A 17,166-nucleotide genomic window follows, 5' to 3' on the forward strand; every position below is an offset into this window, starting at 1 on the left:
ATAGAAGTAGTTTCTATTCTCCTATGAGTGAAAGTGCTGTTACTGTGATCAGAGCAAATAATTTCCCATTGCTGTTAGAAGACAGAGCTGAGCTGTAGCTCACTGATGTTTTGGCCCTAGAGGCAAGGGAGATTTTATTTACATTGTAATTGTACACACATATATATATTATGTTCTCTTTTTTCTTTTTCTGATTTAATATCTTGAGCCAACATCTCATTTGTGTAATGTTTTATTTTCTTGAAGAATTTTACAAGTAAAAAAATCCAAAGGTTTAAATTTAGGCTATTGCATCCTGGCCAGGGAACCCAGTATTGAACCCTGTCCAGTTCTTGTCAGCAGACCAGAGGGGAGCCTGATGGCAGGGCACCTCCTCAGCTGTGTGGTTGGTAATTTCTAGGAAAAGGTTTACTTATCCACAACTCTTCAGACAAAAAAGACATAGAGAGAATGCAGAGAATGACCCAGTTTCTCTTCTCTTGTCTGTATGATTATCTATCAAGACATGGAAAAGCAGTTGTCCCTGAGTTGTGCTCCAAGTTCTGCCAGGAACTTGGAATAGAGGTTGGAATAATTACCTCCCATATGGTTCCCTCATCCTGAAGAAGGGGCAGAGCCCTTAGCTTCTGTAACCCATTGCCTTCCAGAGTAGTGTGTCCCCTGGTCCAGATGAAGGGACGGTTTCCCTAAATGTGAAGTAATAGCTTTATCAAGTCATAACTTCAGGAATTTCCTGGGAATGTAATTTCCTGTAATTAAAAGATCAGCTCGCGCCCCAATGCTTGGGGAGACCTGATTTTGCTACCTGCATTCTTTCAAAAAAATGCTCATTTTCCTTTTCAGCGAAGAAGGAAGAGCAGATCAGATCAGAAAAAAAAGAGGACATGAAATGAATTTATGGTCCTTTGGTTTATTCTATTTGTTTGTTATTATGGTTGGTTTCTACTCAGAATTATATTATAACCAAATTTGCTGATATATCTATATCTACAGCTGAATATGAGAGTTCTTTGGTGTGGGTCTTTTTATTCATATGTTTATATCTTATCTATAATTGTTAATTTTAAATAAAGGTTTAGTGCACATAGCATCAATCCATCTGTATTTTTGAGGCATGAAAAAATAAAAATTTGTATATGTTTTTGATAATTTGAAAAAAGCTGCTGTGGCCATTTTTCTGGAACTTCCTAGTTCAGCATTTATTCATAACTATACAGTTTTGAGATGGTACAACTGTTGCCTTCTCTGGTAAGACTAGCTGCACGTTTTCTTCATGTCTTCATTACTGTACTGTGTTTCTGGTATGAAAATCCAGTTGTTTATAGGTAAATATGTGTATTTGAGTATACTCCAGTATTCCTGAGTGCATGTACACACATAGAAAATAATCTAATCTCCTTTTATACCTCTGCTGGAGGTAAGCGCTGGAGATTGCTGAATTCCAGCATTATTAAAAAAGATGACTTGGAATATTACTTTTTCAGCCTGCAACTGCCATGGACATGCCACTGATTGTTACTATGATGCTGACGTTGATCAGCGTCGAGAAAGCTTAAACATCCATGGGCATTATGAAGGTGGAGGAGTCTGCATTAACTGCCAGGTAAAAAGATCATTTTGATCAGTTTTAAAAAATGTTCACACCAGTAGTTTTGAGTATGACCAGTCCAGATAGGCCCAGTTCTTTGATGGTGTTACTACTTGTACTCAAAGTGCAGGAAAAGGTGCATGAAAATAATTTACCTTGTTCAACATTGCTTGGTAATGTGTGAAAGACACATAAAATCTGTATTTATGCTCAGTCCTATGTGATCCAAATAAAACAACACAATCAAAGCAAACAATTTAATCAGCTATAAAAATTCCCTTTCCTGTTGTTACAAACTCTGCCATTTCCCTGCTTAACAGAAGGAAGTAAAATTAATCAAATAAAATGCCAGCTCAGGCCAGCTGGTTCCTTACTGTGCAAAACACAGAGGATTCTTATCAGCAGAAATAAAGGAGGATCTAGACTATAACAAGATAGAAAGTTATAGATATTGGAAAAGCACAGAATCATGGAAGAGCCCTCTGGAATCCTTTTGGACTAGTGCTCCACTCAATCTAAGGGTAGATGCAAAATTATATCCAGTTGCACTGAGAAACAACCAGTTGAATTCTGCACATTTCTGAGGATGCACTTTACACACACTCTGGGTAATCTTTAACAACATTTAATCACACTCCTGTGTGATTTCCCAATTGCAGCTTGTGGTAGTTAGCTTTTGGGCTTGTGCTATGCTTACATGAGAAGAGTTGGTTCTGTCTTTTGTGTAAAGATACCTCAGGTAGAGAAAAATGGCCATTAGCACCTTCCCCTTCCATGTCAACCAAAGTCATTCCCTCAGTTTCCCCGGAAAACTGAGGGTCTGAGCTCCATACCTATATTAGAGGCTCCTTTGGATTGAATCAAAAGTTGTAAATTTGGAGTAAGAGACTTTACACTGTGTCTGCCATAAATGGATAGCACGTTTTTTGGAAAGAACAAGAATTTCTTTCATTCTGATTTTGTTCTACTCTGGCAATGACTATGAGGAACGATCAAATAAGACTCTGATAAAGATCTAATCTTGGCTTTATCCTGCTTCTAGTAGGACCGAATTAGTTGACCTCCTGAGGTCCCTTACAACCTGGGTCATTCATTGGTTCAGTGATCCAGACTTAATTGGAAGTCTGACTTCCTTTTTTTTGACAAGTCATCTGATGTATGACAAGCAGCTGACCAGAATTTTGCATTACAGGAAAATTATCATCAGTTCTATGTTCCTGTGAAATCTATGCGTCGTGATTTATGTATTACCATGTTGTGCATTTTAAAACATAGCTGTATTTAAGCAACAAAAAAGGCAAATATCCAGTATGGAGTATGTTTTCCATATTCTTGCCACAATATGATCAGATATCGTCCAAAAGGCAGTCAGAAGAGATTAGAGTTATTTTTACTAACATGAGTAGAATATTCTTTGTCTTCCAATTGACATTTCTGTGCAGAACTTTGTTCATGCAGTCTAGTAAGATTTACCATGTTGGTCCTTTCTGTTAGCTCTTTGTTCATGAAAGAATATTTCTTTTAATACTGTTTAAAGATAGAAAATAGCAAAATTAGTCTAAATCTACAAATCCTAGTTATATGACTGATACAAATTGTTTGTAATTAATTTTGTGGAAGCTGTGTTGGATTAAATGAGTTTACCATAAATCCAATTATAGCTTTGTTTTTGTTTTTCTTTTCATTGACAAAGTGCATAAATTTTAGTTTACTTTTTCTGTTTGTGTCAGGGGAAAGAAGAGTTTTAAGAACGGATGCCTGAATGAAGAAGTGATATAACTGAAGTGTCGCATGCAAAGATAGAATAAGTTTCTTTAGAGTATGATGTCAAAGGAGCTTTGCAAATCATGCAATCCTACTTAGAGTAGGTCCAATTAGATCAGGTTGCTCAGGAACTTTATTCCTTCAAGCTTTGAACACCTCCAAAGATTCCACATTCCAAAGACTGGAATGCCACAACCACTCATGGCCTGTTTGTGTTTGACTGCCTGCATGACAAATTTATCCCTAATACCTAATTGAAATTTTCCATGTTCCAATCTATGCCTGTTGCCTCTCATCCTTTTGCTGTGCACCTCTGACAGGAATCTGAGTCCATCCCCTCTGTATTCTCCAATCCTGTAGTTGTAGGTAGCAATAAATTCACCCTTCTTAATGCTGAGGAAACCCAACCATCTCAACCTCTTCTTGGCTATCATGTGCTTCAGTCCCTCACCATCTGCGTGGGTCTGCCCACAACACCTGCCATCGTATCACAGAGGTCATGAGGTTGATTTGGGAATATTTTACCCTGAGTAAACTATGCTGGGTATGTCCCATCACCCTCCTATCCTTTGTGTGTTCTGAATTTGTTCACCGGATCTCCTTCCCCACTGAGCAATGGGCCCCTATCCCCATTAGCTTTTCTTTTGCTTCTCATCTACTCCTGGAATCTTTCCTTTTGCATTTCACCTTCCTTGCTAGTTTTAACTCTGCTAACCTTTGGCTTTCCTATCTCCACTATTGCATATTTGGACAATGTCTTTGTATTGCCACCTAGTAGCCTGTCCCTGCTTCCACTTTCCGTGCACTTTCTTTCTGAGTTTGAGATCAATCAGAACTCCGAGTTTATCTGTGCTGGCATTCTGCCATGCTTGCATGTTGGAAAAAACTCTTCTAGTTCTGAGGAGGCTATCCATGAGACTCAGCTGTCTCTCTTGGTCCCCTTTCCCACCCAGGACACTTTCACGCAGGATCTTGTCAAGTTCTTTGAGCAAGGACAAACCTGCCTTTCAGAAGCCTAGAACTATAATTCTGCTATTTGTCTTGTTTGCTTGTCCTTCATACATCCAAAATAACTTCTGGATTACTTGCACCCTGCTGCATTGTTCTTCTGGCATCTTCCTGAAGCTCTCTCTGGGCAGGGACACTGATGGACCATTGGAGTGAGCAGTGATGAAGAAGCTGCAGAGTCCTGAGTGCCCTGCTCATGAACTGCTCACCAATCCGTCCAGAAAATTCTGTGTCCTGGCTCACGCCTGAATTGCAACACTCTCTAAGGAGGAACTAAACAGGGAGTGGGAGCTGAGGAAAATGTTTTGGTTGCTCCAGGGCAGAGCTTCCTGCTCTGGTGCCCTGGCTCTCGTGTCTGTGAGCTCATCAGGGTGCCTCATGATCATGATTTGCTCAACTTGTACTTGCCATCACTGCTGTAGTTCAAATCACTTACGATTTTTTTTTTTCTGGTGTGCCTAAACCACATTTTTATAGAGACTTATATGCTTTCCTAGTGGAAAATCCGTTTTGTGCTGGCTGGACTGTTCAGTTTTTGGTTTCTTCTTGTATTGCTGATGTTAGACACAAGGTATTCAGAAAATTAGGATATAGTATAAGAAAAAAATCATGATGCAGTTTCAGAACAATGTATACATGGTGGTAAGAAAAGCCTAAAAGACATATTTTACGATATAAAGAGATATTTTTCCAAAGATTTTTTTTAATGGGAGGAGGGGTTTGTAGTGCTTTAGAGAAAAAAATTCAGCTGATTTATGTGAGAATACCATGATTCAGAGCCCTGTAGAGAACAGGTGATTAAAGAACAACACATGATGATTGATTCTTTATTGCAGTCATATTCCATTTTTCCCTTTCTTAGTTGCACATAGAAAAAATGTAAAGGATGTTATTGTTTCTTAATCCTCCCAAGTTTCTCTCTTTATCCTGTATTATCCTTTTGTCTTACTTTGCACAGCATAACACAGCTGGGATTAATTGTGAGAAGTGTGCAAAAGGTTACTATCGTCCTTACGGTGTTCCAGTGAGCGCTCCTGATGGATGTATACGTGAGTCCTCTATGGAGAATCTCCTCCTCGTGGCTTGAGGGGTTTGGGCTGTAATCAAGGCATAGGATGTGTCTTTTGGAGAGGAAGAAATTAAAGACCGGGCAAAAAATGTTGGAGAACAGCTGCAAATTAATTTCTGTGTTGCTTTAAACCTTTTAAATTATATTCTTCTCAATTTATGTGTCATATGAACATATTCAGAACAGCAGAAAGATAATAGGCCATAAAAGGGTACAGAGGAGACAGGATCATGGAAACCTGGGATGCTGCTACACACTCCACAGTGGGGATGATCTCAGGACCCCTAGGAAGACTTTCCCATCTCCTGTTCTCATGATCTTGTTTCTCTTAGCTCTCTGATGTACAAGCGAGCTATCCTTTTACCCCTGGTCACTTGAAAAATTTTACTCTGTAGCTCAAGAGGTCCCAAGGATCACTACTCTGATCTTACATAGTGCTTAGCCCATCAACTCATAAGTGATGAAATAGGGTAATTACTAATAGAACATTTGAAAAAGAACTGAGAGGAAAGTGTTGGATTACAAGCAGGCTAAAGGAGCTGTGTGACAGGTAGGAGGGAACTACAGTTGTGTTTGGGGATTGAAAGAAGTGGGAAGTCAGCAGTGCTGTGGACATAATGGTGCATGTAGTGTGCAAGTGAAAGTGAGTAGTGTGGTGCTTAGCCTAGACCATGAAGAGAGATAAGTGATTCCCACAGAAAAATTGCTGCAGTGGAGAAACAACTTGCAGCATTTGGAATTAAAAACCTCTAAACACTCTGAACAAATAACACTGGCTATGCTTTTAAGGGATGTACTGGTGATATGTAAGTACTTGGGAAATGTTAACTCTTTAAATAAGCAGTCATTCACATCTGCAGGATTGTTGTTATAATGCCATTGTGCACTGCTGTGAAAGGCAAATTGATTATTTTCCAAGGAGTGCCTAATTGCTGGTACTTTCACTTAGCCTGCAGTTGTAACTTGGAGCATGCAGACGGCTGTGAGGAAGGGTCTGGCCGCTGCTTCTGTAAGCAGAATTTCCAGGGAGACCACTGTGAGCGCTGTGCTGATGGATTCTATGGTTATCCATTTTGTGTCTGTAAGTATACAAGTAAAACTGCCTCTTTTTCTGTGTTTTAAATGTGCATTAAAGAATTAATGGTTTTCATTGATCTTGTCTTGGTTAAAAAAAAATCTAGTATTTCAGCTTCGTCTGTTTATGTGTTCTGATAAATCAGTTGTTACAATACTGAAGAGAGTTGGGTTTATTTAACAAAATGATAATGACTTGAAAAACAGAGATTGTGCTGCATTCTCACAATTCTGAAATCATTTGAGACATCAGGTTTACAGCCTATCCTCAGTGCGTTGTGAACTCCAGTCCTAAAGCCCTGAACAAATTGTTCAAATATGTCAGGATTTTTAGGTATAAAGACCACCTGCACAGAGAAGTAGAACATGTTTGTAATGACAGAGAGGGGAGAAAATGGGTGTGTGTTCTCCTTGAGATCTCCTAGGATTGGAACTTGCATCTCTGATAAACAAAGCTGTTCCCATAAAAAATTACATATAAAATAACTGAGGAGAAAATGTAGTATCAGGATTGCTGCACAAAAACTTCTGACTCCATAAAAAGATTGCAGAAATGCATCAGTGGAATGTTTTGGGCCTCAGAAAAAAGACATGTGTTTCTGAGAGCTAGTAAAAACCAAGTGTTGATCTGGGACAAGATCTGACATCTGACTAGAAGAGAGGTACCACAATAGAAACACAAGAAGAGAGAAAACAATACAAAACAAAGGAAAAAAAAACCTGTGAAAATTGAATGTTGTTTGAATTCAATGGCTGTGATATAATACTGTCTGTACACTGCATTCCAGATCATCACATGTCTTGATTGAAATTTGACATTTTAAAAATAGTTCAGCTCAGGTAGACATTGATTTAAGTCCCACTGGTATTTGTAACTCAGATCCCATCTCAATGCAAGAATGTTTAAGAATGGGAAAGACAATCCAACAATCTGGAGGACTCTCATATAAAAGCTCCTAAGATGTACATGTCATAAATTCTGTGGCAGTTATGGAGGTAATGCCACATAGAAAGAGATGGACCTTCAGCTGGAAGCAGGAAATGTGAGATAAATATGAAGATTTGTTTGTTGTGATTTTTAATGAAATTTATGTGTTTGTTTCAAATGCTCCTTGTTGTTTCTTTTGTTTTAAAGATAATCCTGTATATCCTTCTACTTCTTCAGTTCCCGGAGATGCTGTGGCTGGTGACATAATAGGCAAGTTCTTGGTGGTTTTTCCCATATCACTGTTTTTTTCCCATTTTACTGTTTTCCACTGTTTCAGTGTTGCCTGCTCTTTTGTAGAATCAATCATAGAATCATAAGTTGATTTTTAGGTTGTAATTTTGCCTCTTTTGGTATTTATCTTTCAAGAGAACCTTTGTTCTTGCCAGAACATATCATATTGTCATGTTTATACCAAACAGTTTAGTGGGCTAGCTCCAGAAAGAGTCATGGATTGAAATAACTTTGGCCAGCCTCTGGCAAACATCTGCAGGAGGGGCTGACCATCTTGTTTGGTGCACTTAAGAACAGATCCATCAAGGTTTTCTGACATGTACAACTTTCTGACACGACAACCACTGCTTTATGGTGTAAATCACTTTCTTGAGGCTAACTGGCCTCTGCCTCTGGGCTGTCCTCTCTCACCTGGCAAATTGTACATCACCCTCGGCAGTGAAGGACTTTGATTTCTAAGAAAGCTTCATATTTCTTGTTTAGCCCACTGCAAAGTTGCTTGAAATCTATACAATGATTCCCTTGGTGGCTTGTATTTTTTAACCTATATTATTGTACAGCACAATGGAGGCATCATCACAGCTAGCACTTAATCACCTTTGTACAGCATGCTAAATACAGTAATTTCACGAATACAAGCCGCAGCAATTTGACAAAAATTTTGGTGGAAGTGCGGCTAATAGTCGGGGGTGGCTAATATGTGAATAATTTTCTGACATTTACAACCCCAGACGTGCCAGCCAGGGCGCCGAGCCAAGCACCTGCCAGTAAAAGCCGGCATTCCGCGATTGTTACAGTGTTACCGTGTTGCCCTGGCTCCCTGCAGGCAGCACGGGGGGCAGGGAGAGAGGCGGGAGAGCTCTCTTCTTCCCTCCTCTGCCACAGCCCAGGGGAGGACGGGTGGGGGGGGGCGCCGCCATTGCCACGGTTCGAGTAGGACGGGGGGGGGGGGGGGCGCCGCCATTGCCGCGGCTCGGGGAGCCGACGGGGGCCCTGCGCTGCCATTGCCACGGCTCCAGGAGCCGACGGGAGCCCCACTCAGCCATTGCCGCGGCCCGGGGAGGGGGGGGAAGTGCGTGCCGCCATTGCCGCGGCTCGGGGAGGAGGCGGGGTGCTTTGTCCGCGCCCGCTGCTGGCGCCACGGGCGCGGGAAAGCTCCCTCCCCGCCCGCCGCCGCTACCGTAGGAGCAGGGGAAGCTCCGTCCCTGCCTGCCACCGCGGGGCAGCGCCGACCCGGGGTGACCGAGCCCAGTGGCAGCGGCGGCCGGCCCCGAGCGGCAGCACCGGGCTGGGCCACCTGGCCCCGTCAGCGGCCCCTAGCGGGCCGAGCCTGCACAGCCTTAGCTCAGCCAGTAAACCCCGCCCTCCCGTGGTTCTGTTACTAATTGCACGCGGGTCCTCGCTGCGAACGACAGAGCGGCTTATATTCGGGTGCGGCTTATCTATGGACAAAAACCGAAATATTTGCCAACACCCAGAGATGCGGCTTTTACTCAGTGCGGCTTGTATTCGTGAATTTACTGTAATTGCCTTGGTAGGCCTCTGGGTATGCTCTGTTGCATATCTCCTTTTCTCACAAATTTTTAAAAGGAAGAAGAAAAAACTCCAAAGGAAAGTGAATAAATAAAACAGGAGAAAACAGATCTTGAGCTCTTTGCACTTTCAAAAAGCAGCATCTGAATTTGAAGGCCTAAGAAAGGCAGCTGCCTCTAAGTGGAAGTTTCAGTAGAGATTGAAAATTTCTGCTGTCATTCTAAGCACAATTACACATTGTGGTTTTTTTGCATGAGATTTTGCATGTTATTTGCTCATACAAATAAGGTATTTTTGTTCAAGATTATTATTTACTAAATACTGATCTGTTTTTCTCTGAAAAAGACAAGGAATTCTGGGATTATATGCACTAACTTTGTTTTTTGTTTACCTTTCCTGTTTTAAATAGAAAGAGGCTGCAAACCAGGGTATTTTGGCCCCCAGTGTCTGCGTAAGTGATGTTGTTTCTTTGACGCTTGGAGCCTGTGCTCCAGGATAAATGCCAACCTGTGGCTTCCAAGGGAAGTAAGAACTTTAAGATCATAATATTGCAAATGTTTTCTTTGCAAATGTTTTCTTTACAAATGTGCTCTTCAGCATGCCAGTGCCACGGTGCAGGAGTGCTGGGCAGTGACTGTGATGGAAGTACTGGGCAGTGCCGATGTCGGACAGGATTTGGGGGTTTTTCCTGTGATGCCTGTGCAGCTGGCTATTTCCAGTACCCCTTCTGCCACAGTAAGCCAAATATTCCCTTTTGGCAACCATATCCAAAACACCAAAGCCCCAAGTTTTGTACTGAAGGATGAAGTTATTTTGCCATGGAAATATATTCACAACAGGCTCTCCCAAAACTCACACAAGTCAAAAAAGAATAATGTGATGAGAGGAGATTTTGATCTAAAAATATCTAAAAATGCCCATGTTTCCTTGGTTGCTGTCTGCCGTTTGATGCAGCTGCCAGACTCTAGTTTGTGTTTGGTTTTAGTAACATTGATTAAACTTAGAATAACTTTGGAAATATTCCTGTCACTTCTCCTTGGGTTTGTTTTTTTAAAAATTGTGTTCAATATGAATTTGCAACCTCACTTTGATGCACCAAGCTACTCTATCTAATCAATACTAGAAAATTGACTTGTGTTGAACTTTAATAGCTGTCTCTGTGCTGTCTTATTAGGCAATTTATTGACCACTCCCACATAAGATTGTAAATCTAAACCATAAATTGGTTTACTTCAGTTCCAGAAGTTATGAAACTACTTTCAATAGTTGGCAAACAACTTGGGATTGATAAGTCAGACTCTCAGTGGGTCCAGGCCAAGTCTTGACACTGATAATTGAACTTTGAGCCAGCCTCATTGCTGTTTCATTAATGTTTTCCTTGTTCCTGAATTGTTACGTATGTGAACAGTCAATAAAATCTGTTATGAATCCATATAAATCTGATGGGAAAATTGCCATCCTGTTGAGCATCAGGGAGCAGGGAGTTGCTTTTACTGCTTTTTTTTCAAATGTATTTTTATTTCAAGAAAGATAAAAGAAGAGAACCTGTACAGAGGCTGCCTCTGAAATACCTTTTCTCATTGGCAGTGTGCGAATGTAACTTGCTGGGTACCCAGCCTGAAGTCTGTGATTTTCTTGGGAGGTGTCTTTGTCGCTCAGGGATCACTGGACTTCAGTGTGACAGCTGCCAGCCTGGCCACCACTCCTTCCCTGCCTGTCAAGGTAAGGCTGCTGATTGAGTGTACAGCATCAAACAGACAGCAGTGATTTCCAGGAGAGCAGCCAAAGCAATGTTCACTTTGTTCAAGCAAAGGGCAACTCCCTCTTGTGCTCTAGAGTGAAATCCTCATGTGTTTCAATTCTCCAGTTTCAGACCTTTTTTCCCCTCATGGTCAGACTGTTCAATGTACCCTCAGCCAGCACAGCTGTCTTACTAATAACCAAAGCATTTGAGAGCTGTTCTCACATGGAGGCCCACAGCAACAGGGCACACTTGACTGCTGAGGATCCAGCATAGTGGAGCTGTGAAACACTGGTCTGCTTTTGCAGAGAGTCTTTGGTATCAAAGTTTGGTACCTTTTAAAAAGTGTGTTCTGTACATCTGAAAATCTGAAGCTGTCATTTTGCCCTTCATGGTGGTTTCTCATTCCTTTTAAGATCATCTGATAGGAACTAACTGAAACTGTGTCCACATAACCATGAAACATGGAAGATTGCTATGGAGTTTCCCACCAGGGACTAGCCTGCTTTTGTACAAGACAAGGAAATTAATGGAGTATAACTTTTGAGTATCATACTGGTCTTGTGTTTGTACAAGGACTCCCATCAAGTCCTACTTGGCTCTAGGTTTTGTCTTCCTTTAAAGCGAATGAGAGAGGAGGCCCTTAATCCTTAGTGATTTTTCCACTGAGAAATAATATAGAATATTTCAGAGTTCTGGTATGTGCTTTCCTGTGCTGATTAACAAGATTTATGTATAACATTATGATTTGATTTCTTCTCTTTAATTATTTCTGGCTGTTGGCTGTCAGTCTTCTTCCTTTGGGCTTACACAGCTGTTTATCTCCTACAAAAGGACAGCAGAATTCCTTTTGCCCTCATGCCTTGGTTTCAGCTGGGGTAGAGTTAATTTTATTCCTAGCACTGTGTGCAGTGCTGTGTTTTACCTTTTTTCCCCAGCTCTTCTCCCCATCCCATGGGTGGGGTGTGAGTGGCTGTGTGTACCTATTTGCCAGCTGGGGTTAAACTGTGGCACCTTGCAAAGACAGACTGTGCTGTGCTACCAAACACAATGGGTGGAATAAAGAAACACCACATGACTGTGGGTTTTATGGTCTGGAGTAGATGAACATTTTTAATGAAAAACATAAAATTAGGATTCTGCATTGGTACAAACTGTTCAGTGATTTTAAAATAAACTTTTTTCCCCTAGAGCAAAATCAAGTAGCACTCTTAAAGCAAATCAAACCCGTATTGAATATCTTTGATCATTGAACACCAAAAGCTGAAAAGAGACAGAAAAGCTTAAAAGAGCATGCAAAAACAAATTGTAAAAGACAGATAAAAATAGTTGAAAACACAGTCAGTGGGATTACTCAGAACTGCTGCAGTTCACAGTTTGTTCAGTTAAAATGAGCTGCCATGGGTTTAAACATAAATTAACACAGCATGCTGCAAGCTGTGGGGAAAGTGAGCAGCCCAGCCTGCTACTCCTGTAAGGAATTGTCATCTTCAAAAGGGAGACAGATCTACATTTTTTGGGCTGCTGTGACTAGAACTAATCTCTCTGGTCTTGACTTGTTGAACTCAATAGAAGCTTTATTCAAATAACGTGATATCCAAACAAAGCCTTTAAACAAAACACTAATACTAAAACTTGGAGAGAATGCAATATAACAGTCAAATGATGGGGGACTCTAGTGTAGGTGTTGTTCTTGGAAGCCTCAGTGTTTGTATTTCTCTTATACTGACTTCCTAGCAAGCCCTGTGTCTTTCCAAGCATCTTTAAAGTAAACACAGCAAAGTCAAATGTCTTTCACTGCAGCAGAAATTGGAACCAAAAGGGGGAACCAGAAACATGAACGTGTAACAAGAAGACAGTGTTTGCTTTGTATTTCTGTCCGTCAGCCATTTCTGCCAGTCGTAACATCCAAGTGGTTACTACAGCACTTCTTCCGGTACCTGGGACAGCTGCCCATGGCTGTACCTGTGAAGTGTGACCCTGTGGAACATTCCAGCATCATCTCAAGAAAATAGCAGGTCTTGACTTCAGCTGTTAGTTCAAAATAGTGGTAACTCCACGAGAAGTTCTCTGTTATAGCTGACAACATGCTTTGAGTACATTTAAAAGATTTTTTTTAGAAGTATTTCTCTCCTGTGACATGTTTTCCAATGTAAGATGGATTTGTGTCCCTTACATGTGTTTTGCAAGGCATCAAACTGAATCTCTTAGCTGTGCATTACAGAACTGCAAGAACCACGATTATGAGAGGTTGAGGAGACAATTGCAGAATAACCTCTGTTTGAGGATATTTATTTTTGGTGCTAAAATTACGGCTTGTCTGGTTTTTTGAACATAAATTATTGATTTACATTCAAAGGCAAGTTTTTTTGGAAAATTCTAGGTTTAGATATGTATCTGTTTTGTTTTTTGCCCCTGTGCAGAATGCAGCTGTGATGGTGTTGGCTCATTGGGGAACACCTGTGGTCCTGAAGGGCAGTGTCAGTGCCGTAGTAACTATGCTGGGCTGAGATGTGACCAGTGTGCTCCAGGATATTACGGCTACCCCAGCTGCTTGCGTGAGTAAAAGCCTTCCCTACTTTTACTGGGGTTTTCCTTCCTATTTCTGCAACACGGAAGAAAATCAATCTTCTCAAATATATTTCCATTTTAGTGGTGCAGGAGCTTTAAGAAAATATCTCTCAGTTCCATTGGTTGGTGTTCTGTTTTTCCAAGTGACTGCTTAGTATACAAACCCAAATACTATAAATCAGGCTGAATACACATTTTAAAAATCATTATTAAAGGCTTCTGCTGTCTTGGAGTTTAAAGTATTTGAGCCTCTCCAAGGTAACCGTATTAAAAAGCCCTTTCAGGCTCACACCTGCTACACTGTGTGTCTGCACTGCTGCATTCCACAGCTCTGTTTTCAAAAGATCTTTCAATGTGTTTGTTTTATAAAGGTATCAGCAGCGAGTGTGACCCTGCAGGTAGCGTTGGCTCTCACTCTGTAAGTATTCTGCCAATAACAGTGCATGTTAATCATTTGTGTGCCTTTGCTGAGCACAGCCAGCTCATTGCTCAGGCCCTGAAGCCTGCTCTTAGACTCTAAAACTGCATGAGCTTGTTTGAAGTCTAGGAGTGGAAGTAAGATTTGTGTTTTATTCTTTGATCGTACATACCATCATAAAACCTTGTCAAGGGTGGGGTTTTTTTCGTCTTATATATATAGAATATGCATACTGTTTATGTCGTTTTGGTATACTCTTAATGTTAACATATGCATGAAGATATAAGCCTGTGCACGTCTCAAAGACCTTCTGGGTCTGCGTTTCAACAGGCCTTTTAGCATCAAACTATTCTTGGAAAATCATTACATCTTTGTTGCTTTTCCACTATTGTTATTAATACGATGATGGTTATTAGTAGTTGCTTATCGCCAGAAATTACAAGCATTGATAAATGTGTAGCAAAGACCACCTGGAGGGTGAGTGTGATGGATGGTAGGGGTACTTATGTAGGCTTCTGTATAGAGCTATGTGTGTCTTCCACCAATAAAGAACAGATTAAGTATGACAGTGACTTAGTATTTTTAGGGAAATATGGGTTTTTTTCCTTTGTGTAAACCAGTTAATAATTTAGAGCAATTCTAGTAAGGCTATAAAAGAATTGGAAAATACATCCTTTGGGACCTTTAGAATAAATTAAACACATAAAAATAGTCAGGGTGGAACAATCCTGTGCTGACAGTATGAGACAGAAAAATCTATGATGTCTGAATCAGCCTGAGATCCATGTATCTGTAAAAGTCAGTAAACTGCATGAGCTCATAACAATATTGGGTTTTTCTTAGTAGTAAAGAGAGTAAGTTTTTTATGAAGCAGGTGAACCCATATTAGCTCCTTTCTGTTGTTAGGGATATTGTCAATGTCTCCAGCACGTTGAAGGTCCTACCTGCAGTAAATGCAAACCTTTGTACTGGAACCTGGCCAAAGAAAACCCTCAGGGATGTACAGGTATGGCTTCATGGCATATTTCTCTGGCTTATGAAATGTAGTCATCTTTGTTCTCTGACACTGTCTGTGGTGCTTTTTGTGACTTTCACAACTCTTGTTAACAGTGTGTTTCTCATAATTTCACCAAATTACCCATGATACCAGCAGTTACTTTCAGAGACCAGGCTGTAATTTCATGGGTGTTTGCCTAGTGCTGAACCAGGATGTGCTCTGAAGTTACAAAGATGTTCACTTCATATGGCCCTATGGAGCAAGAGAGGGTTTTTACCTGTAACCCTGAAATCAGAATTTGGCTCATTGTTTTGAGAAGTAAAGTGCTTTTCCACTTTATACTATTTCCTAGCTTGGAGTGTAAAGCCTTCTTATGGCCTCAGGGTGTGACAAATCTGTTACGGTTTATATCTGTATAATAACCTGTGATTGTCAATGTTTTCCAACAGGGAGTGTGTGTTTTTCAGGCAGATAATAATAATTAATGAAGATTAAAAAGGGTAAAGACAAAAAAAAAAATCTTTCAAGGTTCTCTCCAACTGTTTCCTTTGGAACAGATCCCACCACAACAGCCACTTAAGACGAGTAGCTTTAGACCTGATAATGATATCATTACATTTTTTTACTTCAGATCTCTAAATACTAATCAACTCCTTAAATATTAATATTGCACTTTCCATGTAATTCTCTACTTTTAGTCAGAGTCAATACTGGGTTTCTCCAAACTTCTGGATCAACATAGTTCCTCCCTGTAATATTTTCTCCATTTCTATTTCATATGGAGAGTTGATTTGGTCCCAGAGTGTCTGCAGAATAGAAGGTGCCAGTCAGGCTGGAAGACACTGTTTTGTATCAATAGTCTGAATGTTTCTAAGAAAGAAAACAATTGTAAATTCAAACTCAATACTGTTTGTTTCAAATACAAGTTAAATCATTTTAAAACACACCAGTAAATCACACATACGTAGAAATCCTCATTCTTTCTCCTCCTCTTTTTCTTCTCACCTCATACCAGTATCTTGTCTGCTGTTCTAAATCTTCCAGAATAAAATCCATGTTGTGGCACATTGACTCAAAATTGCAGATTCAGGGTAGTGGGGTTTTTCCCTGTAAAGTATCGCAAAAATATGAAATACAAATGTCTTTTTTTTTTAATCTGTTCAGCATGCCAGTGTGATGTGAGTGGAACACTAAGTGGAGTTGGAGAATGTCAGCAGGTAAAGTGAAATTAAAAGAAGGATGTTAATTAAATTGATTACTGTAAAGGTAAACTATTCTAGCATTTGCTAAAATAGAAGTCTTAGTACTGTTTATTGCTTTTGAAAATAAAATAGCTGGTTTTATACATCAAAGAATCAATTTTACACATCCCAGGGATGTACAAAGTTTGTACAAAATTTTTTCTTGAGTTTATATATTTTCTACTCTGTTTGATAAATGACAGAAATTATGTCCAGATAATGTTTTTTGGTGTTCATTTTGTTTTGTTTTGGGGAGGGGTTTGTTTGGTGGGTTCTTTTGTTTTGTTTTTGTTTTTGCTTTTAGATTAGAAAGTTTTTCCTCTTTAGATTTAGAGGGGATTCAGAGTATTGAGAGATTAAAGTTCTGGAAATGTATTGAAATATTTTTGATGAAATTTATTTTCTTTGCAGGAAAATGGGAATTGCTACTGCAAATCTAATGTTTGTGGAGATTCCTGTGGCACTTGTGAAGCTGGTTATTATGCTCTTGAAAACAAGAATTATTTTGGCTGCCAAGGTAAAATAAGTAAAGGATATCTCTAAGTGAACATTTGCACTTAGAATTCTTTAGAATTCCCTAGGCTGTACTTTTAGGATGGGGATGTTTGAATTACTCATGAGCACAGCATTTTGCAGTGGTGCTGGTGCTACAACCTTGCTTGTGACTCTTCTTTTGCCTTTCAGCAGGAGAAGGAACAAGGCAGATGTTACCACTGTGCTTCCCAGTAATTTTGTGCATCTCTTAGAAAACGGGATGCTTTTAGACTTTTTTTTTTAGGAGCACACAGCCTTTCAATTCAGCTTGAAATTTTTTGACATACTTGTTCCTTAGTACATCATATTATATGTCATTACTAGAGGTGTCCTTTAGTTTGTGCCACAAGTCCTGTCTCATTCAATATTGTTGTCCAGTGTCAGTTGAAAATATGTGTATTATATGAAC

The 17,166-nt window shown here is 40.0% G+C and overlaps 1 protein-coding gene across 1 annotated transcript in view; it reads left to right on the forward strand.

The window, feature by feature from the left end:
- The window catches only part of LAMA3 (laminin subunit alpha 3), a 105,387-nt gene that overhangs the window by 17,937 nt on the left and 70,284 nt on the right, over positions 1-17,166 (forward strand). Inside the window, exons 7-18 of the mRNA XM_033070660.1 lie at positions 1,485-1,603; positions 5,319-5,409; positions 6,379-6,510; positions 7,639-7,701; positions 9,665-9,706; positions 9,853-9,990; positions 10,843-10,977; positions 13,420-13,554; positions 13,939-13,985; positions 14,892-14,991; positions 16,147-16,199; positions 16,635-16,740. Of these exons, the coding sequence (XP_032926551.1) occupies positions 1,485-1,603; positions 5,319-5,409; positions 6,379-6,510; positions 7,639-7,701; positions 9,665-9,706; positions 9,853-9,990; positions 10,843-10,977; positions 13,420-13,554; positions 13,939-13,985; positions 14,892-14,991; positions 16,147-16,199; positions 16,635-16,740 (1,161 nt within the window). The remainder of the gene's footprint in view (positions 1-1,484; positions 1,604-5,318; positions 5,410-6,378; positions 6,511-7,638; positions 7,702-9,664; positions 9,707-9,852; positions 9,991-10,842; positions 10,978-13,419; positions 13,555-13,938; positions 13,986-14,891; positions 14,992-16,146; positions 16,200-16,634; positions 16,741-17,166) is intronic.

The sequence above is a fragment of the Catharus ustulatus genome, chromosome 1 (assembly GCF_009819885.2).
Source record: "Catharus ustulatus isolate bCatUst1 chromosome 1, bCatUst1.pri.v2, whole genome shotgun sequence".
In the NCBI taxonomy this organism is placed as follows: domain Eukaryota; kingdom Metazoa; phylum Chordata; class Aves; order Passeriformes; family Turdidae; genus Catharus; species Catharus ustulatus.